Here is an 18,137-nt window from a genome sequence, read left to right as displayed (position 1 = left end):
CCCCTCCATCCTCATTTAACTTTTATATTATCCCAGTACACAGCAATCTTTGGAACCTTTTAAGATTATTGCAGCTAAACCCAATTTTATGCCTTAGACCAAAAACAGTCTTTGCATTCTTTGCTTAAAGCATTCTGTCCTGAGCTCTAACTAGTATCTTTGAGCACTTTTGGTAGGATTGTGGCATAGGCAGAGGAGAAGGAAAGGGAGAGAAGGAAACAAGAATGAGGGAGTAAAAAAGAGAAGACTCTCACATATTTTCTGGTTATGCAGTACTTGGTAAGTTTAGAGGTCCCTGGGGTTGTGGATGGTACAGATTTTGATGCAGTCCTCAACTTGTCCTCTGGCACAGACTGATGCAGCAAATTGTCTACTTTACCCTTGGCAACACTTGCATTTCATAATCTCAAGATAATTTCTAGATATCTCACTCTTCAGTGTTGCTAGGTCTGTTTCTTTCCAGTGTTGTTACGCTCTGTTTGACAGATATGTCCTAGGTGTGCTGAGTATTGAAACTTATGGTCTGTTTGTACTAATAAGATGCATGGCATTATATATGAAGGGCCATTTTCTATATTCATGTTTCTAATTGATCAGTATACACAAACTTTAATACTATAAATATTATAATATTTCAGAGTGTGTACTTTTTAAAATTGTGTACATTAGCATTGTCAGCAATAATTCTGGGCTTGTGGAGAATCAGTCTTTTTATTTCTAGGACTTTTGAGTGAATATGATAGTATTTAAAATTTAAAGGAAATAGTCTGTTTTGAGGGAGGGAATCAGTAATTTCTGAGTTGAAAACATTACAAGTGGTAGAGCGTCGATCCAGTGTGTGGAAGTCCCAGGTTCGATTCCTGGTCAGGGCACACAGGAGAAGCACACACCTGCTTCTCCACCCTTCCCCTCTCTCTCTATCTATCTCTTCCCTTTCCACTTTGGAGCAAAGTTGGCCCGGGCGCTGAGGATGGCTCTATGGCCTCCGCCTCAGGAGCTGGAATGGCTCCAGCCGCAACGGAGCGATGCCCCATATGGGCAGAGCATCACCCCCTGGTGAGCATGCTGGGTGGATCCCGGTTGGGCACATATGGGAGGGAGTCTGTCTGACTGCCTCCCCACTTCTAACTTCGGGATGGGGGAACCCATTATAGAAGGAGATGGGTGAAAAGATAAATACAGGAAGTTATAATTCAAATATTAAATTATTCTGCCATTTTTTCTGAAAATTATTTGAACTAGACCTAAGCACAGTTTGGGCAGAATCTAGGTAAAACATGGTTAAAATTGTTAATTGTCTATATCCTTCAGTCTTAAATGAAAGTTTATAATTATACCATTATGTTTAGTAAAGCAAAGGTGATCATATAAATTAGGGACAGAGAGTATTGCTAGTTTTTACAGTACTTGTACTCAAAATAAAATTTGTTTTGATTTCCTTAAATTTATAAAATGATAAATCATAGGAGTGATAATGCTAATTTAAAAGTACTAGAACAAATGAGAAGTTTATCTTTAAAGTAATAAATGAAACCCAGCTACCTCCCCACCTTTCCACCCCCTAGAGATGTTGGTTTTGTCTTAACGCCTATAATATATATGGGCCGGTTGGCTTAGTGGTAGAACGTTGACCTGGCGTGCAGGAGTCCCAGGTTCGATTCCCGGCCAGGGCACACAGGAGAAGCGCCCATCTGCTTCTCCACCCCTCCCCCTCTCCTTCCTCTCTGTCTCTCTCTTCCCCTCCTGCAGCCAAGGCTCCATTGGAGCAAAGTTGGCCCGGGCGCTGAGGATGGCTCTATGGCCTCTGCCTCAGGTGCTAGAATGGCTCTGGTTGCAACAGAGCAAGGCCCCAGATGGGCAGAGCATCGCCCCCTGGTGGGCATGTTGGGTGGATCCCGGTCAGGCGCATGCGGGAGTCTGTCTGACTGCCTCCCCGTTTCCAACTTCAGAAAAATACAAAAAAAAAATACCATACATAATACATAGATACTATTTATCATGTATATTGCTATGTATATCAACCAATAAACTATATGTATGTATATATAAATACAAGGTTTGGCAAAAGTAGGTTTACAGTTGTGAATAGGTGAAAGTTTATTCTTGTATTAGTATTTATTAATTGTTGTGCTATTTTCCATATGAACAACTGTAAACCTACTTCTGCCCACTACTATATATAACAGAAGACATAAAGCTTATAAATGACATACAAAATTTATTGATTGACATACAGATACATATATGAGTTTATAAATATGGAATTACACTCTACACATTATTCAAAAAATATATATTTTTTGCTTAATATATCAGTGACACACACAATATATATATATATAAATAAATATATATCTGCCCTTAATGAATTTAAAGCTCCAGAAATTGACTAAGCCCTCAATAACTTGTTTGGGGACCACTTTTGAGTTTAAATTATATCAGTTTTTCTAGACTTTAGACTTTGAATTACAGTTTGTCATCTTAAATACAATGCCATTTGGAAATTTTGTCTTTTGTAATTAATTCAGCACATACTGAACTGAGTTAACTAATGAAGTTTAGGTTTGTCAGCCATAGTTCAGTATCACAGCCTTTTATGGTTTATAGGAAGTGTCATTTCCCACTTTTATATCAAGAACGTAGCAGTGATTTCACAGGCTAGTTTACAAGTGTACGTGTGGCTGGGACTGCTGTACAGCTGTGTACGAAATGAAATAAAGGTGTCATGGCATAGTGTGCGGGGAGGAAGAGGATTGAGGAATTACCTGGTTTGATTGGAGGAGGAATTTTAGTATAAGATTATATTACAGAAATATTCCTTTTGTTATTTTTAATGACCACTTTAATAGTGATATAGGCGACAGAATGTGTATATTACTGGCCCTTAAGATGTGGTAAAGCAGATAAAAACGTTCTGAGGCTCAGATAATCTCTGTTAGGAACTAACAAGGCAGAGTCTCATAGTTTTAGTGGTGAGAATGAGATGTGGAAATGTTCCTTAAGAGAAGCTTTTAAACACTGTTACTCCCTTAGTAACAGTGAGGAGCCGCTTACAGTGTTAATCTCATGCTGTAGCATCGTTTTGCCTTTGGTTTTACCTGTGTGTTTATCTATTTCTCCCCATAAACTGTAAAGTCCTTGACAACAGGAGTTGCATCTGTTCATTTCTCCAGTGTTTAGCACATACCTTGTGTGTAATAGATGTCCAGTAAATTTTATAAAAGCTGCACAGATATCTTCTTTTCCCTCATGTATAATACCCATAGACTGTTCCAGCCATCTGAAGATAATCTAGTGTGTTTTATTGGTCCTCTTAATCTCTTAGAACCAATTTAAGGTAATTTTTTAAACAAGAGGACTCTTTTAGGGTGTAGTAAGGCATTTTGACTCTTAATAAAAAATGTTATGCCCTGGCTGGATTAGGTTGGTTGGTAGAGCATTGTCCTGATATGCAAAGATTGCCAGTTTGATCCCTGATCAGGGTACATACAGAAACAAATTGATGTTTCTGTTTCTGTCTCTGTCTGAAATGAATAAATAAAAAATATTTTAAAAAAATTTTATGAACAGTTCTCAAATGTAATTGACCATAAAAGGAGAAAAATCACACTGGTTGTGGAAGGGACACAGTAATAACATAAACTCTCACAAATGCCTCACAGTTGCATTTAATTTTCATGGTTTAATCTTACTAAAACATGATATAATACTAATAGCTCTCCAAGATTAGGGAGATTGTAACCCATGAAACTAATTTAGAATTATTTATCATTTTGAACTTTTGAATAATTGCCCCTAGTAGGGGTTTCTTAGGATCAGTGGTTGTAAATGGTGTGTCTCTTAATAAGCATTTATTTCCACATTCTGCTCACTTTGTGTGCTGGTTTTTAGATGGGCCATTTAGACTCCAAAAGCCAGCTCTAACCCTCTGTGCTTTGTCAGACTGACTTAACACCTGTCCATGTTTGTTAGTGCTTTTAATATCTGTTAGAGAAATATGTGCACACATATGTGTTTGTGTATAATGGTAGGATGGGTGTAGCAGCTCCCTAAAACGGGAAAAGCAACTGGCTTTTCTGAAAAGACCTTTCCACCCCCACCTTTTTGCAGGCAGCCAGAGTTAATCCGTACATGTTTGATTGGAACAGCTGAGAGAGTATCTTGCATATCTGAAGGTCTCCAGTGGACTCATGTTGCCTCAGGGTTGGGGCCACCTTCCTCTTTTCTCGTGCTGATCCTGCCAGCTGTCCTAGCCTCTGTTGAAGCAGAGTGAAGGAGGTGTTAAATGATACACAAACATACAGTGTCATGAAAGGGATCCCTTTACTGCATGTAGCAGTGTGACTTCTTTTTTCTTCCATTCCTTTCCACAGCATAAGGGTTTTATACTGTTAATCCTAACACCTGTCCCTGCCGGAGACATTAAGAAGGGGGTGGTGTGGGTTTGTGGGTGTGTGTGTAGGGGTGTCTGTGTCTGCGCGTGCGCGAGGTCTTGCCCAAGAAGGAATAGAGAAATAATACCCGTCCCAACCGCCTTTCCATGTCCTGGATTGGGAGTGTTCCCTCTGACGCACATAAAGCCTGGAACATATATATCATTTTTGGATCCTGGATAGCTTGTGCTTCCTACTGTTTTTATATACCACTTTAAGGAGCTGGTGATCCCCTCCTTGACTGTCATTGTCTGCCTCTTGAGTTTCTGGTAGAGTTGTCAGTAAAACCAACAGTAACAGTAAATCTCTAGTGTAGTTTTCAGTCTACAGCTAGTAATTCAGTTGGAGCTTTTTGCTTTTTCCTGAACATTTCTTCTGTGTAGTGTTGAATCTTACTGGGGTGGAAGCCTGGGCTGAACCAAACTCCGGCTTAATCATCTGAGCCAGCATACCTACCTATCTGCGTAGACGGGAAGTCAACCAAGGATTTTTGGTGCTACCTGGTTCCTTTGGACAGGACAGTCAGTTCAAACAAGGCAAAAGCTTAGCCACTTTTTTGCAGTATCTTTATCTGAAGATTTTCCCCCCATTGCTATGTATGGTGTGTATTGTATGGATTATCAATATCCTGTTGTCCAGGTAAGCTAAGGGTTCTAACTTGTTTTCTAAATACTATTTGATTGATATGAAGGTTTTATGGTAGAATGAAATGCTGGTAAGTTTTCTGTCTTTTGACCTGGTACTATTCAGGGTGTAAGTTTTCCATAGTTTTGTTAATTTGCTGCAATAGGAAGTTTGAGCTTTACATAATATTGAAGGCTGGGCAGGGGTGGTTGTTCTTAACTCTAGAAGTTCTGAATTCTCAGAGGGATTTTTGTGTGTTCGTGTCCGTGGGTGTGTGCATGCATCTGTGTGTTTTAAACAGAATGGGCTTGGCATTAATAAATAACATAAAACCACCATATTATAGTAAACTTTAGGCTTTGTTTTGACTAGATGAGAAGCATACATAGATGGCAGTTTCCAAATGTTGTTGCTGTGTTTTTAAAAAAAGGTAATTTACAGTAGAGTATTTTGTGAGGAGTTTAGTGGCATCTTAGTTATTAACTTGTTGAAATCTAGAATTAGAAAATTTTAGGTCGTTATCAAGCATACTTCTGTATATTCTGGATTCTGGTTTAAGCTATAGTGTTAACTACCTCCAGATTCATGCTCAAATAGCTTCGTTTTCCTTGACTTCACTTTCCTTATATATAAAATGAAGGGGTTGGACCAGCGGATCCATTTGACATGGATTCTTTGAAATATTAATTGTGCTGAAAACTTAGAGTAGGAGAATAAAAACAGTTAATACAATTAATTCTGAATTATAGACAACTTGATTTCTCAGTTTGTTTTAGTTTATTATTGTTCTCATGGCAGTCAATTATTCTTTCTTTGGCCATTTCTGTAATAATTAACTCTTAAGTTTTAGTTGAACAGAAATATATAGGGTTAAAAATGGTGACTAACCAGTACGTTTTATTAAGTATTTGGGGCCAAAAGTCTCAACCACGCTATTTTTTTTAAGTATGCATAACTTTTTTCTTAATTTTTATTTATTGATTTTTAGCCATAGAGGAAGGGAGTGAGAGAGACAGGAACATCAATCTATTCCTATATGTGCCCTGACTGGGGATCAAACTAGCAACCTCTGAACTTTGGGTCAATGCTCCAACCAACAGAGCTATCTGGCCAGGACACAACCAAGCTTTTTTGTTTTGTTTTGTTTTTGTTTTTGGGTGAGAGGGACAGACAGACAGGAAGGGAGAGAGAGATGAGAAGCATCAATTCTTCGTTTCGGCACCTTAGTTGTTAATTGATTGCTTTCTCATATGTGCCTGGACCTGGGAGCTACACCAAAGCAAGTGACCCCTTGCTCAAGCCAACGACCTTGGGCTTAAGCTGGTGAGCCTTGCTCAAACCAGATGAACCTTGCTCAAACCAGATGAGCCTGCGCTCAAACTGGCAACCTTGGGACCTCGAACCTGGGTCCTCCGTGTTCCAGTTCGACTCTCCATCCACTGTGCCACCACCTGGTCAGGCACAACCAAGCTATTTTTGATTGGAACTGTTGGGGAAGCTCTCCAGAGTAAACTCACAGCTCTCATTCAAAGCAGACTATCAGTATTGAAGTTACATGGGAGGGGCTGTGGTTATATCTCTTTAACTAGATTCTAACCCATTGGTCTGTACTATATGTTTTCTATTAACTGCATAACAGTTTCTATTTTTTGAGTTATTCAGATTAAGAGTATATTATATTTACTATAATGAGGTTTTGATATTTTTGTGGGCCTCATTTATCTGTGAATTCTTTCTCTGCTGGCATAAAACAATAGATCAGTCTGTGTGACAGCTTAAGGCAGAAAATGTCATGAAACTGGATTAAAAGCAAAGCTTCTTACAAGTAAATATTGATGTGTTTTTGTAGAGAAACAACTATAAACAGTAAATTTCTGAGACTCATCTAGCAAAGTAAGGGACTTGTAATAACTGTAATATAAGCAAAATTATCTGAGGAAAAAAACTGAAAATTTATAACTGTTTCCAAAAAAGATGGAAGTTATTGGATATATATGAAAAAATTATTATGTAAATAAATTTTTGAGGTAGAAAATTGTCTACTATCACTACCACCTCACAACCCCACCCTGTAAAGAAAGTTGTGGAGTGGATTAAAGTGTTCCTGTCTAGAAACTATGGCGTGTTTGATAGAGTCTTTTGCAGTAAAATTTTATTAATGTATGATAAAATGAATTTGCCACTCAAAATACTTTTGGTCATTAAGATTTAGTATTGGTAAATGTAATGTTTAGTATTTGAAACATTTCCTGGCTTTGCTCCATTTGATAGGTTTATTCTATCTGATATTAAGGTAGCTTAGAGAGGCAGGTAATGGGATATCAAAATTTAAGAATATACCTTCTATTCCACTACATCAGGGAAATTAATAGAATTGAAAAAACAATTTTAAGTTGAAGGACCCAAAACTGTTTTACAGTCTTATTTGTTAATTCTGTCAAGGTAACAGTTTTCTTTTAGTATTTTTGTAAATGAATGATGACTTTTGTTACCCAAACTCTTAACTATGGTTATAAAATTTTCTTTTTAGCTTTTGTTAGATTCTTATACTTGAGTGAAAGCTCCTCATTGTATAATAGTTGTGATTCTGTACCAATACATTATACCATTGGAAATTACGGAGAACATGATTGAATAGTATTTTTTTTAAGCCTTGAAAAGCATTTTGTTTTATAATAGTTTCAGGTGTACAGCATAGTGGTTAGACAGTCATGTACTTCACAAAGTGGTCCCTGATAGTTCAGATACCCACATGGCACTGTATACAGTTATTACAATATTATTGAAAAAGTATTTTTTCAATTACACCTATTTTTAAAGTTAAGTGCAGTTGACCCATGAACAACATGGGTTTGAACTGTGCCGGTCTACACACATGCAGATTTTATTTTCAGTAAATACAAGAACTCTTTTTATCTGTGGGTTTCTCATCTGAGGAGTCAACCAGCCCCTGACAGAAAACAGTGTTTTCGTATCCAAATTGCGCAGTCCCATCCACAGTTTGAAAATACTGTTTTCTTTCCATGGTTGGTTGAATCCTTGGATGTGAAGGGCCCACTGTAGAGTCAAAAGTTACACTGAGATTTGCGCGGGTTGGGGGTGAGGAAATGGTCTGCACCCCTAACCCCCATGTTGTTCAATTGCTAATGTTGAGATAATGAAATAAAATGAGTCTCCTCAACAGAAGGCAATAAGATATTTTAGGTACTTGACCTTTCATTGCTCTTACTGTTAATAAAGTCATGCCTATCTTAAGAGTCTGCCATTGCAGTTGGTTATTTTATTAGAATTTATGCAGAACCAAACCTGGGCAAAATTAGTTTAAAATATAGGCAGAGTAAGTAGATAGGGGCTTGCCAGATATGATTTAATGGGCAATGAGTATAGTATCCCTGCTCAGAAGAATATCTATCTGAGAATCTGTTCCTGAAATTATTCTTTTTTTAAAAAATTAATTTATTTTTTACAGAGACAGAGAGTGAGTCAGAGAGAGGGATAGACAGGGACAGACAGACAGGAACAGAGAGAGATGAGAAGCATCAATCATTAGTTTTTCATTGCGCATGGCAACACCTTAGTTGTTCATTGACTGCTCTCTCATATGTGCCCTGACCGTGGGCCTTCAGCAGACCGAGTAACCCCTTGCTGGAGCCAGCGACCTTGGGTCCAAGCTGGTGGGCTTTTGCTCAAACCAGATGAGCCCGCGCTCAAGCTGGCGACCTTGGGGTCTCGAACCTGGGTCCTCCACATCCCAGTCCGAAGCTCCATCCACTGTGCCACCGCCTGGTCAGGCCTGAAATTATTCTTTTGTGTTAAACATTTACTGCCTCTGACGGGATGGTTAAAATATAACTTGTTAGGGTGGCTACTGTAAAAAACAAACAAACAGAAAACACGTGTTAGAAAGGATATAGAGAAATTGGAACCCTTGTGCACTGTTGGTGGGAATGTAAAATGGTACAACTGCTGTGGAAAACAGTATGGTGGTTCCTCAGAGTATTAAAAGTAGAATTACTATATAATCCAGCAGTTCTTCTGGTTATACACCCAAGAGAATTGAAAGCAGGGTCTTGAAGAGATATTTGCACACCCATGGTCATAGCAGTATTGTTAATCATAATAGCCAAAAGGTAGACGCTGCAACCCAAGTGGCATCAGTGGGTGAATGGCTAAGTGAAATATGGTATATCATACATACAAGGGAATATTACTCAGCCTTAAAAGGGGAAGGGAATTCTGAAATAAGCAGCACATGGAAGAATCTTGAGGATATTATTATGGTAAGTGACATAAGCCAGCCACAGAAAGACAAATACAGTATGATTCTACTTAGATGAGGTACCTAGAATAGTCAAAATCATAAAGACAGAAAGTAGAATAGTGGTTTCCAAGGACTCTGGGGACAAGAAGAATGGAAAATTCTTGTTTAATGGGTATCAAGTTCCAGGTTTTTTTGGTTTGTTTGTTTGTTTTTTTTTGTATTTTTCTGAAGTTGGAAATGGAGAGGCAGTCAGACAGACTCCTGCATGCACCCGACCAGGATCCACCCGACATGCCCACCAGGGGGCGATGCTCTGCCCATCTGGGGCCTTGCTCTGTTGCAACCAGAGCCATTCTAGCACCTGAGGCAGAGACCATAGAGCCATCCTCAGCACCCGGGCCAACTTTGCTCCAATGGAGCCTTGGCTGCAGGAGGGGAAGAGAGAGACAGAGAGGAAGGAGAGGGGGAGGGGTGGAGAAGCAGATGGGCGCTTCTCCTGTGTGCCCTGGCCGGGAATCGAACCTGGGACTCCTGCACGCCAGGCCGACGCTCTACCACTGAGCCTACCCGCCAGGGCCTCAAGTTCCAGTTTTAAAAAATGAAGTGTTCTGAAGATGGGTGGTGGTGATGGTAGCATATTAGGAATATATATTATATAATAACCACTGAAATATATACTTGAAAATAGCTGAGCTGGTGAACTTTATAGTGTATATCTTTTACCATAATAAAAAGAATTGGGGGAAAATGTAACTCTTGTTGTTAGTTAGGGGATCATCTAATGTCACAGGTTTTCCTAGGCCCTTTTACTTAACTTGTTACCCATTGAACACATTGGCACTGATTATCATCTTGAGGTAAATGGGTCAGTTGGAGGAAGAAGAAGCAGAGTCTTACATTATTGGGAGTGTAGCTAAGTGTCCTGAATTGAGGGTGTAGGACAGCCAGGTACAGCTTAAGGATATTAGGCATCTGAAAGACTGAGAGACAGAAAGTTACCTATCTAAAAAGATACATCTGCATAGCCCATGCTCAGATCTGTGGAATGCTCGCTACTCCTTTGTAGAGATGATCTTGATGTATTGTAGAGGGATATATGCATTCTTTACTTTCTCATTTTGAGAATGTTTTTGAGTACCTACTGTGTGCCAATGCAGGATTTAGTGATGAAAAAAGCAGAATCCCCAGTAATTTAGGAAGAGAGACACAGCATATTTTAGTGTTGAAGAAACAGCGCACTGATTTTTACAGGTTAGTCAGATATTGTTTTTTGATAATCTGGTTATTGATAAATTTGTTTACATCCCATCCCTTTTTAATATTTGCCTAAGAACCTTTTTTTAAAACTCTCTCAGAATACAAAGACTATATACATAATTCAACTGTAAAATAACTGTTTTTCTAGAGTTTGGGGTATTTTAAGAAAATGAAAGTATATTACCCAAATTTAGATAATTTATGAAATGATTTTTCAAGTTTTTCTGGTTTCACCTGTGTCATAGTGTGTGTCATTTGTGGTCTTGTTCTAAAGGTTTGATTTGGGGGAACAAGAGATAACTATAAAGGTTAGTTGTTTTATAAGCATAGAAAGTCTAAAGCAGTTGATTTCAAATCCTGCTCTCACCTTATTTTCTAGAATGGGTTCTATGTAAGAGAACCCTGCCTGAACTAGAGAAAAGAAGCTCAGAAATACAGTGTGTCTGTAAAGTCATGGTGCACTTTTGACTGGTCACAGGAAAGCAACAAAAGACGATAGAAATGTGAAATCTGTACCAAATAAAAGGAAAACCCAGTTTCTGTAGGATGATGTGGCAGCATGTGCACATGCGCAGATGATGACGTAATACTGTATATACAGCGGAGCAGCCCACGGCCATGCCAGTCGAGATGTGGACGGTACAGAGGAAAGTTCAGTGTGTTCTGTGGCTCGCTAAGTTCGAATCCGTGACCAAAGTGCAATGTGAATATCGGCGCGGTTATAACGAAGCGCCACCACATACAAATAACATTACTTGGTGGGATAAGCGTTGAAGGAAACTGGCTGTTTGGTGGAGAAACCCCGTTCTGGTAGGCCATCAGTCAGTGACGAGTCTGTAGAGGCTATACGGGATAGCTACCTAAGGAGCCCTAAAAAATCTGTGTGAGAGCCCACATCGAACTGCACTGAATAGGTATGAAACTGGGAGATTTCCTTTTATTTGGTGCAGATTTCACATTTCTATCATCTTTTGTTGCTTTCCTGTGACCGGTCAAAAGTGCACCATGACTTTACGGACACACTGTAATGAACTTAGCTCTAATTTGACTGCATTTATATGAAAAGGAATGTTGGGGCAAAGGATATTAAATTAAAGTGGCATTGTGTTAGAGAGGCTTCTGAGAATGTATTTAATATCTATTAGGTCTAAATTGTTATTAAACTTAGTTAGGGTTATTGTGTGGGGGCGTGCTGTGAAGAACTTTTATACTAACAAGTTTCTATTATTGCAGAAAGTGCCGTCCCTTTAACGCTGCCTTTCACTTGGATGTTGGGGCAGCCTGGGAAAGTCTGAGCAGACCTGCCACTGGTCAGGGGACTCCTGGCTCTGCTTTTATGGCTTCACAGGCACAGAGGTGGGAAGGAGGGAAATTGAGTCACATCTGTGTAAAATTGTGACGAGCCCATGCACCTAAAGTTGTGAGTTTTTTAATCAGGGAGTTATTTTGTCTAGAATCTGAACTATTGTAATAAAGTTGAAAATAGACCTTTCTCCCACTCTTTTTGTAAGTCTTCCTCTAAGCTTCAGGTTTGTAAGACACTGAAGTAAATTTATAGAGTTGAAGCTATTTCCAAGTACTCTTTTGGAAGAAAGGAATGCTTTTATAATATTTTGATAACTTCATAGATAACTCTTTGTTCTTAGGTACCCATGTATGAATAAATAAATGGCTAGTGATAGAAATCAGGGCATTATTGTTTGATTTCAACAAACATTTATTCATCTACTATGTAGTCAGGCATTGGTTTAGGAGCCGGGGATATAAAACACACAATTCCTCTCTTCAGATTGCTCACAGTCTAGTCATGGTGACACTGAAACAGTAACCTCAACAATTATGAACTGTGGCTTAGATGTTGAGGCATAGGGATGAGGGTCCCTTACCCAGATATGGGGAGCGGTTAGGGCCAGGAAAGGTTTTCTGAAGCAGGGGACCCCTGTAGTAAGTCTTGAAGGATGAATTAGCCAGAGAAAAGGCCATATTCAGAGGAGTAAGAACATAAAGCGGAAAGAACAGAAATATGGTGTCGTTGAGAAACTGTCTAATGTTCAGTGTGGTAGGGGCAGAGAAGAGTGAGGGGTGGGGAGGGAAAGGTGGAGCAGTGACTTGGACATGAATGCAGAAACCAGCTTCTGTGTTACGTGCCTACTTTTACTTAAGAGTTAGGATTTTTCCCCCTGAGGCTGTGAGGAATAGTTGAGGATTTTAATCTTGGAGCTGGCATGATGAGATTCGAGAAGCACAAGAAACTTGGATGGGAAAAATAATAGACTGGAGGTGGAAGACAGTTCCCTCACCTCTAAGATGGAGATTAAAGCATCCCTCCATGAGGATGAAGTGAGCTATTAATGTAAGCAGTGGTCTGATGGGAAGCTACCATTGGAATACAGAGGCATTTCCCAAGAAATGGTAACTATTTTACTGGCCATGAAATTTAACCATTTGCCCAGGAAACAAACATGGTAGAATGGGTACTAGAATCCAAGTTTCACACAGAGAGAGATTTTTTTAAAAATTGATTTTAGAGAATGAGGGAGAGATAGAGAAAGAAACATTGATTTGTTCCTATGTGCCGGCTGGGGATCAAACCCACAACCTCTGCGTTTTGGGATAATGCTCTAACCAGCCAAGTTATCTGTTAAATGAATTAATGTTTCAATTTTGAGAATTTTGTTTTGCACTTTTAAATTAGAGAAATTTGTAAGATATCTAAATGGAGTTGACCACTATTAGGCAATTGGATCTTTTGACATGGAGTTCAGGAGAGCTAGCTATCTGGACTGGACATAGAAATGTGGGAGTCATCAGAGTAACTGGTGGTAATTGAAGCAGTGGAATGGGCTCCATCACCTAGAGCATGTGTGTTCAGCAGTGTTGGACTTTATTGAGGTTGTACCCTTTGGAGACTCTTTTGAATCCTATGGATCCTCTGTGCACAGAAGTATACATAAGAAAACAAATTTCCACTGGGATGTCTGTGTGAGGAGCTCTACACCTGAGGTTAAGAATCTGTGGTATGCAGTTAAATAGAAGTCTGAGGGCACCTCAGGCAATACCAACATTTACAAGGTAGACAGGAAGAAGATTGAGATCGGGAAGCCAGTGAACAGGGAAAGAGGAAAATCAGGAAAGACTGGTATCATTTGAAGCTGAGAATGAGAATTTCCTGAGGGTGAGAGTGCCAAATGCCACCAGTAAGTTAAAGAAGATATAAAATATCCATTGAATTTGGCCATCAGAGGTCTTGGGTAACTTCAATAAGATAAACTTCCATGAAATGGTATGGCAGAAAGGAAGTTGAGGTTTGTGAACCATTGAGGAAGCAATGAAGAAATTGAGATAACTGGGAGAAATTCCTCTATTCAACAAATACTTATTGAGGACCTACCAGGCACTGTGCTCGAAGCTAGGGATTGATCCATGAAGTTGGATGTGGTTTCCTCCCTTAGCTGACATTCTTATTATATATTTGACTAACTCCCAACTCCATACCCTCACCCAGAAAATGCCCTGAAATGAATTTCTCCTTGGTGCACCACTGGGCACATTAAACTACCAGGGGACTCTGGTTGTTTTGCTGGATCAGAGCCAGGTCTGTTCAACTGCTCTCCCTCTTTTGGTCCCCAGGGAGCAAATTATCCTAATGTCAGCCTTTAAAGTCAGGGACACACTTCAAAATATCCTTGAGTTTGTCCATTGTTCACAATGATTCTGTTATTCAATGAGTTTATAAAAATCATTTTAATATTAATTTTTACTTGAACTCATACTAACTATTGCTAATGACTTGTATAAGCTTGTTATTTGTGGTATTAAATGTTGGTCCTAAATGTCTGTTCTTGGTCCTTAGATGTTTCATCCCTTGAACTCTAATGGACCATTGGATTTAGAGAATGGTATACAGTGATTCTTAGGTTTATTTCTTATACTAGAACTGAAAATGTAAATAATTATTTCATAAATAAGATTTAGATTTTTCCAAAACTGTAGCAGCCCCCACTTCTGTGAAACTCACCTACCTGTTTTCTTTAAAAAAAATTTTTTTAAGACTTTATTCATTTTAGAGAGGAGAGAGAGAGCACAAGAGAGATAGAGATGGAGAGAAAGAGAGAGAGAAGGCGGGGAGGAGCAGGAAGCATCAACTCCCACATTTTCCTTGACCAGACAAGCCCAAGGTTTCGAACCAACGACCTCAGTGTTCCAGGTTGACACTAGGTCACCACAGGTCAGGCTCACCTACCTGTTTTCTGCTTCCTCACTGTCTTTTTTTTTTTTTTTTTTTTTTTTTTAGATTTTATTTATTCATTTTTAAAGACAGGAGAGAGAAAGAGAGGGGGGGGGGGGAGCAGGAAGCATCACCTCTCCTCCCATATGTGCCTTGACCAGGCAAGCCTGGGGTTTTGAACCGGCGACCTCAGTGTTCCAGGTCGATGCTTTATCCACTGCACCACCACAGTTCAGACTACTCACTGTCTTTTAAAACAGTTGACTGCATTTTATCTCCTTCTAATTGGCTTTTCAGTTGCAAATTCAGAGAATGCAGTACGTTCTATCTACCAGATCATTTCTAAAAACGTTAAATAATAAAAGCCTAGTATAGATCTATTCCTTTTCTTATCATGCTTTTTCTAATGTTTGAAGATACCATTTTGGTTCATGGGTTTTTTACATATTATGGATTATATAGCAAAAGTGTACAGATGTCTTTAAAATGTCCAGAATAGTGCCTGATGTATTGAAGATACTCAATAAATAGCTGTAATTATCTAGTTTTTCCAAGTCCCACAGATTGTTTGGAAGTTCCTGTTTTCTTTTCAGAATTAAGTGATTATTAATTTGAGTAGAAGCATGACAATATTGGATTGGTAATGTACCAATCAACATTACTATTATACAGTAGATTTTTTAAAAGTGTGGTTATATATTTTACCAAACAGTTCTTATAAAGACAGCAAAAAACTATGTATTCTCAATGTGATTTGTGATTTTTAATTTTGATGTTTTTATATGTTTGTTTTAAAAATAGGAAGCTTAATTTGGGAATTAATCTCTTTGCCCTTTGGGTAATCTATTAGAAATCAGAACATAATAAAAATAGCATAATTAAAATATATAATAGGCCTGACCTGTGGTGGTGCAATGGATAAAGCCTCAATCTGGAATGCTGAGGTCGCCAGTTCGAAACCCTGCACTTATCTGGTCGAGGCACATATGGGAATTGATGCTTCCTGCTCCTCCCCTCCCCTTCTCTCTCTCTCTCTCTCTCTCTCTCTCTCTCTCTCTCTCTCTCTCTCTCATTCTCTCCTCTCTAAAGTGAATAAATAAAAACATTAAAATATATAATAAAATTCTTTAGGATCTTATTAGAATACTAAAAAATTTAGAAAAACCTATTTTATGAGACAAATAATAAATATAAACTCATCAAACATTCATATAGCTTGTTTTATTTGAATATTTAATAGTCATAAAGTAGGGAAATTATAAAATTTATATTCAAAGGTTAAAATTTTTCCAAGATCATTTACTTGTAAAGGGCCCAGTTAGGACTTAGACCAGAACTTTTGGATTGAGCCACGTCTTTGATGCTTTTTTCCCATTTTTTCCTTTTAACAAGAGAACTTTAAAGAAACTTTTAGTTTCATGCAGTACACATTCTCCCAAACCTTGTATATCTATTGCACTCTATAGCAGTGGTCCCCAACCCCTGGGCCGCAGACTGTTACCAGTCCGTGGGCCATTTGGTACCAGTCCGCAGAGAAAGAATAAATAACTTATATTATTTCCATTTTATTTATATTTAAGTCTGAACGATGTTTTATTTTTTAAAAAAGACCAGATTCCCTCTCTTACATCTTCTAAGACTCACTCTTGACGCTTGTCTCGGTCACGTGATATATTTATCCATCCCACCCTAAAGGTCGGGTCCGTGAAAATATTTTCTTACATTAAACTGGTTTGTGGCCCAAAAAAGGTTGGGGACCACTGCTCTATAGTAACAATTACTGTTTACAATGACACAGGTGTGGCGCGTGCACACGTGTGTGTGTGTGTGTGTGTGTGTGTGTGTGACAAAAGGTTTATATTTTTCAAAAGATGCTGATATACGGAAGCCTGGGGAACACAAAGAGTGAATTTTCAGTTAACCAGAATTTTTAAGGAAGCTGGAAGCCTTACGCAGTCATGTTTGTAGACACTTTTATTAGAATCCCCAGCTTTCTTACATAGAAAAAATTAGCACTTTAATTCCCTCCCTCCTCTCTTTTAGTCCTTTGTGAGTCCCTGGACTGGTTTGGGACAAGAAGATCTTGCAGATTTTCATTCCTTGAAAACCTTTCCAGGCAATGGTCATTCAATAGCTTTCATATGTTTTATTAAATCCACTCCATCTATAAGCTGGGAATGTTTTTTTTTTTAAGGTAATCCGTTTCATTTCTTATTATCATATTTATGGATGGAATATTTTAAGTCTGTATTAAAACTGTGTTACTATGAATATCTCCAGTGCTATATAGTTAATGCCACCATCGCAGATATTCGCTCCTTAAAATATGCCTGCACATGGCGCCTGCCCCTCCCTCTCTCCTCCTCCTTCTTTCCTCCCCTCACACACAGCGCACACGCGTGCGCACGCATACACACACACACACACACACACACACACACACACGGACACACGCGTGCGCACGCATACACGGACACACACACACACACACACACACACACACACACACACACACGGACACACGCGTGCGCAAAGCACACTAAACTGCCATTCTCCAGCAGGCCTGTTTCTGGAGTTGGGAGATGTCAGCCTGCTGGGAGAGGGTAGGAGGAGGAGGAAGAGGTGGGGCTCTACTCTGATTAATTGCCTTAGGCATTCAGGGGTGGGGCTTCCTTCAGCCATCTGCCTGAGATATGGGAGGGAGCTGGAGAAAGAAGGAGGGGGAGAGACTGCCAGAGAGGAAGAGAAAAGAAAGGAAGAAACACTAGAAAGAAAAAAGGAAGGAAGAGAGGATAAAGGGAGATCAATTACTTATGCTTAAATAGCTAGATTGGGGGGGAGGGGGGGTGAAAAGAAAACTGTGGAAGGTGTGCCCCAGCACAGCTGCTTTGAAGTGTTCATCATCTATTATTCCGTTTGGTTTATGGAGAAAAAGAAAATGGTAACTCAGGTAAGATTTGTGTTTCCCGGGTGTGTTTCTTTTCCCGTTTCTGGGATCTAAATAAAGGTATGGGGATGGGGTATATCCATCAGAGTTTTAATTATTATTGTCTTAGAAAAGACCAGATTTATTGTTTTCCCCTGAAAAGTCTGTGTGTTGTGAGTTCGTGAGAGAGAGAAAGAGAGATGTATCCGTATTCCCCATCACTCCCCCCCCCCCCCCCCAGCTCCGTAGCAGATTCCTGTTTCCTGTACTGTGCAGCTGTAGCTCAGGAAAGACCCTGTGGGGATTTGTCTACCTCTTTGTCTTGGTTCTGAGAAGAGGGAGGGAGAGAGAGACTGCAGAGGTAGGAAGAGATTCTTGTAGACTGCCAAAAAGAGGGGAGAGGGATTT

General features: G+C 39.2%; 1 protein-coding gene across 17 annotated transcripts in view; it reads left to right on the top strand.

Moving 5' to 3' along the window:
• The window catches only part of RBFOX2 (RNA binding fox-1 homolog 2), a 314,189-nt gene that overhangs the window by 205,371 nt on the left and 90,681 nt on the right, over positions 1 to 18,137 (top strand). The window contains exon 1 of one of the 17 annotated variants that reach the window (XM_066358287.1): positions 4,943 to 5,072. The exons of 15 other annotated variants lie outside the window; for them this stretch is intronic. In XM_066358287.1, coding sequence (XP_066214384.1) covers positions 5,028 to 5,072 — 45 coding nt within the window. In that variant the 5' untranslated portion in view covers positions 4,943 to 5,027. Of the gene's footprint in view, positions 1 to 4,942; positions 5,073 to 17,624; positions 17,754 to 18,137 lie in introns of those variants that run through there. One more of the 17 variants, XM_066358288.1, reaches the window with a different exon arrangement.

Source organism: Saccopteryx leptura, chromosome 1 (genome assembly GCF_036850995.1).
Source record: "Saccopteryx leptura isolate mSacLep1 chromosome 1, mSacLep1_pri_phased_curated, whole genome shotgun sequence".
NCBI classification, from domain to species: Eukaryota; Metazoa; Chordata; class Mammalia; order Chiroptera; family Emballonuridae; genus Saccopteryx; species Saccopteryx leptura.
This window is presented reverse-complemented; position numbering and strand designations above follow the sequence as displayed.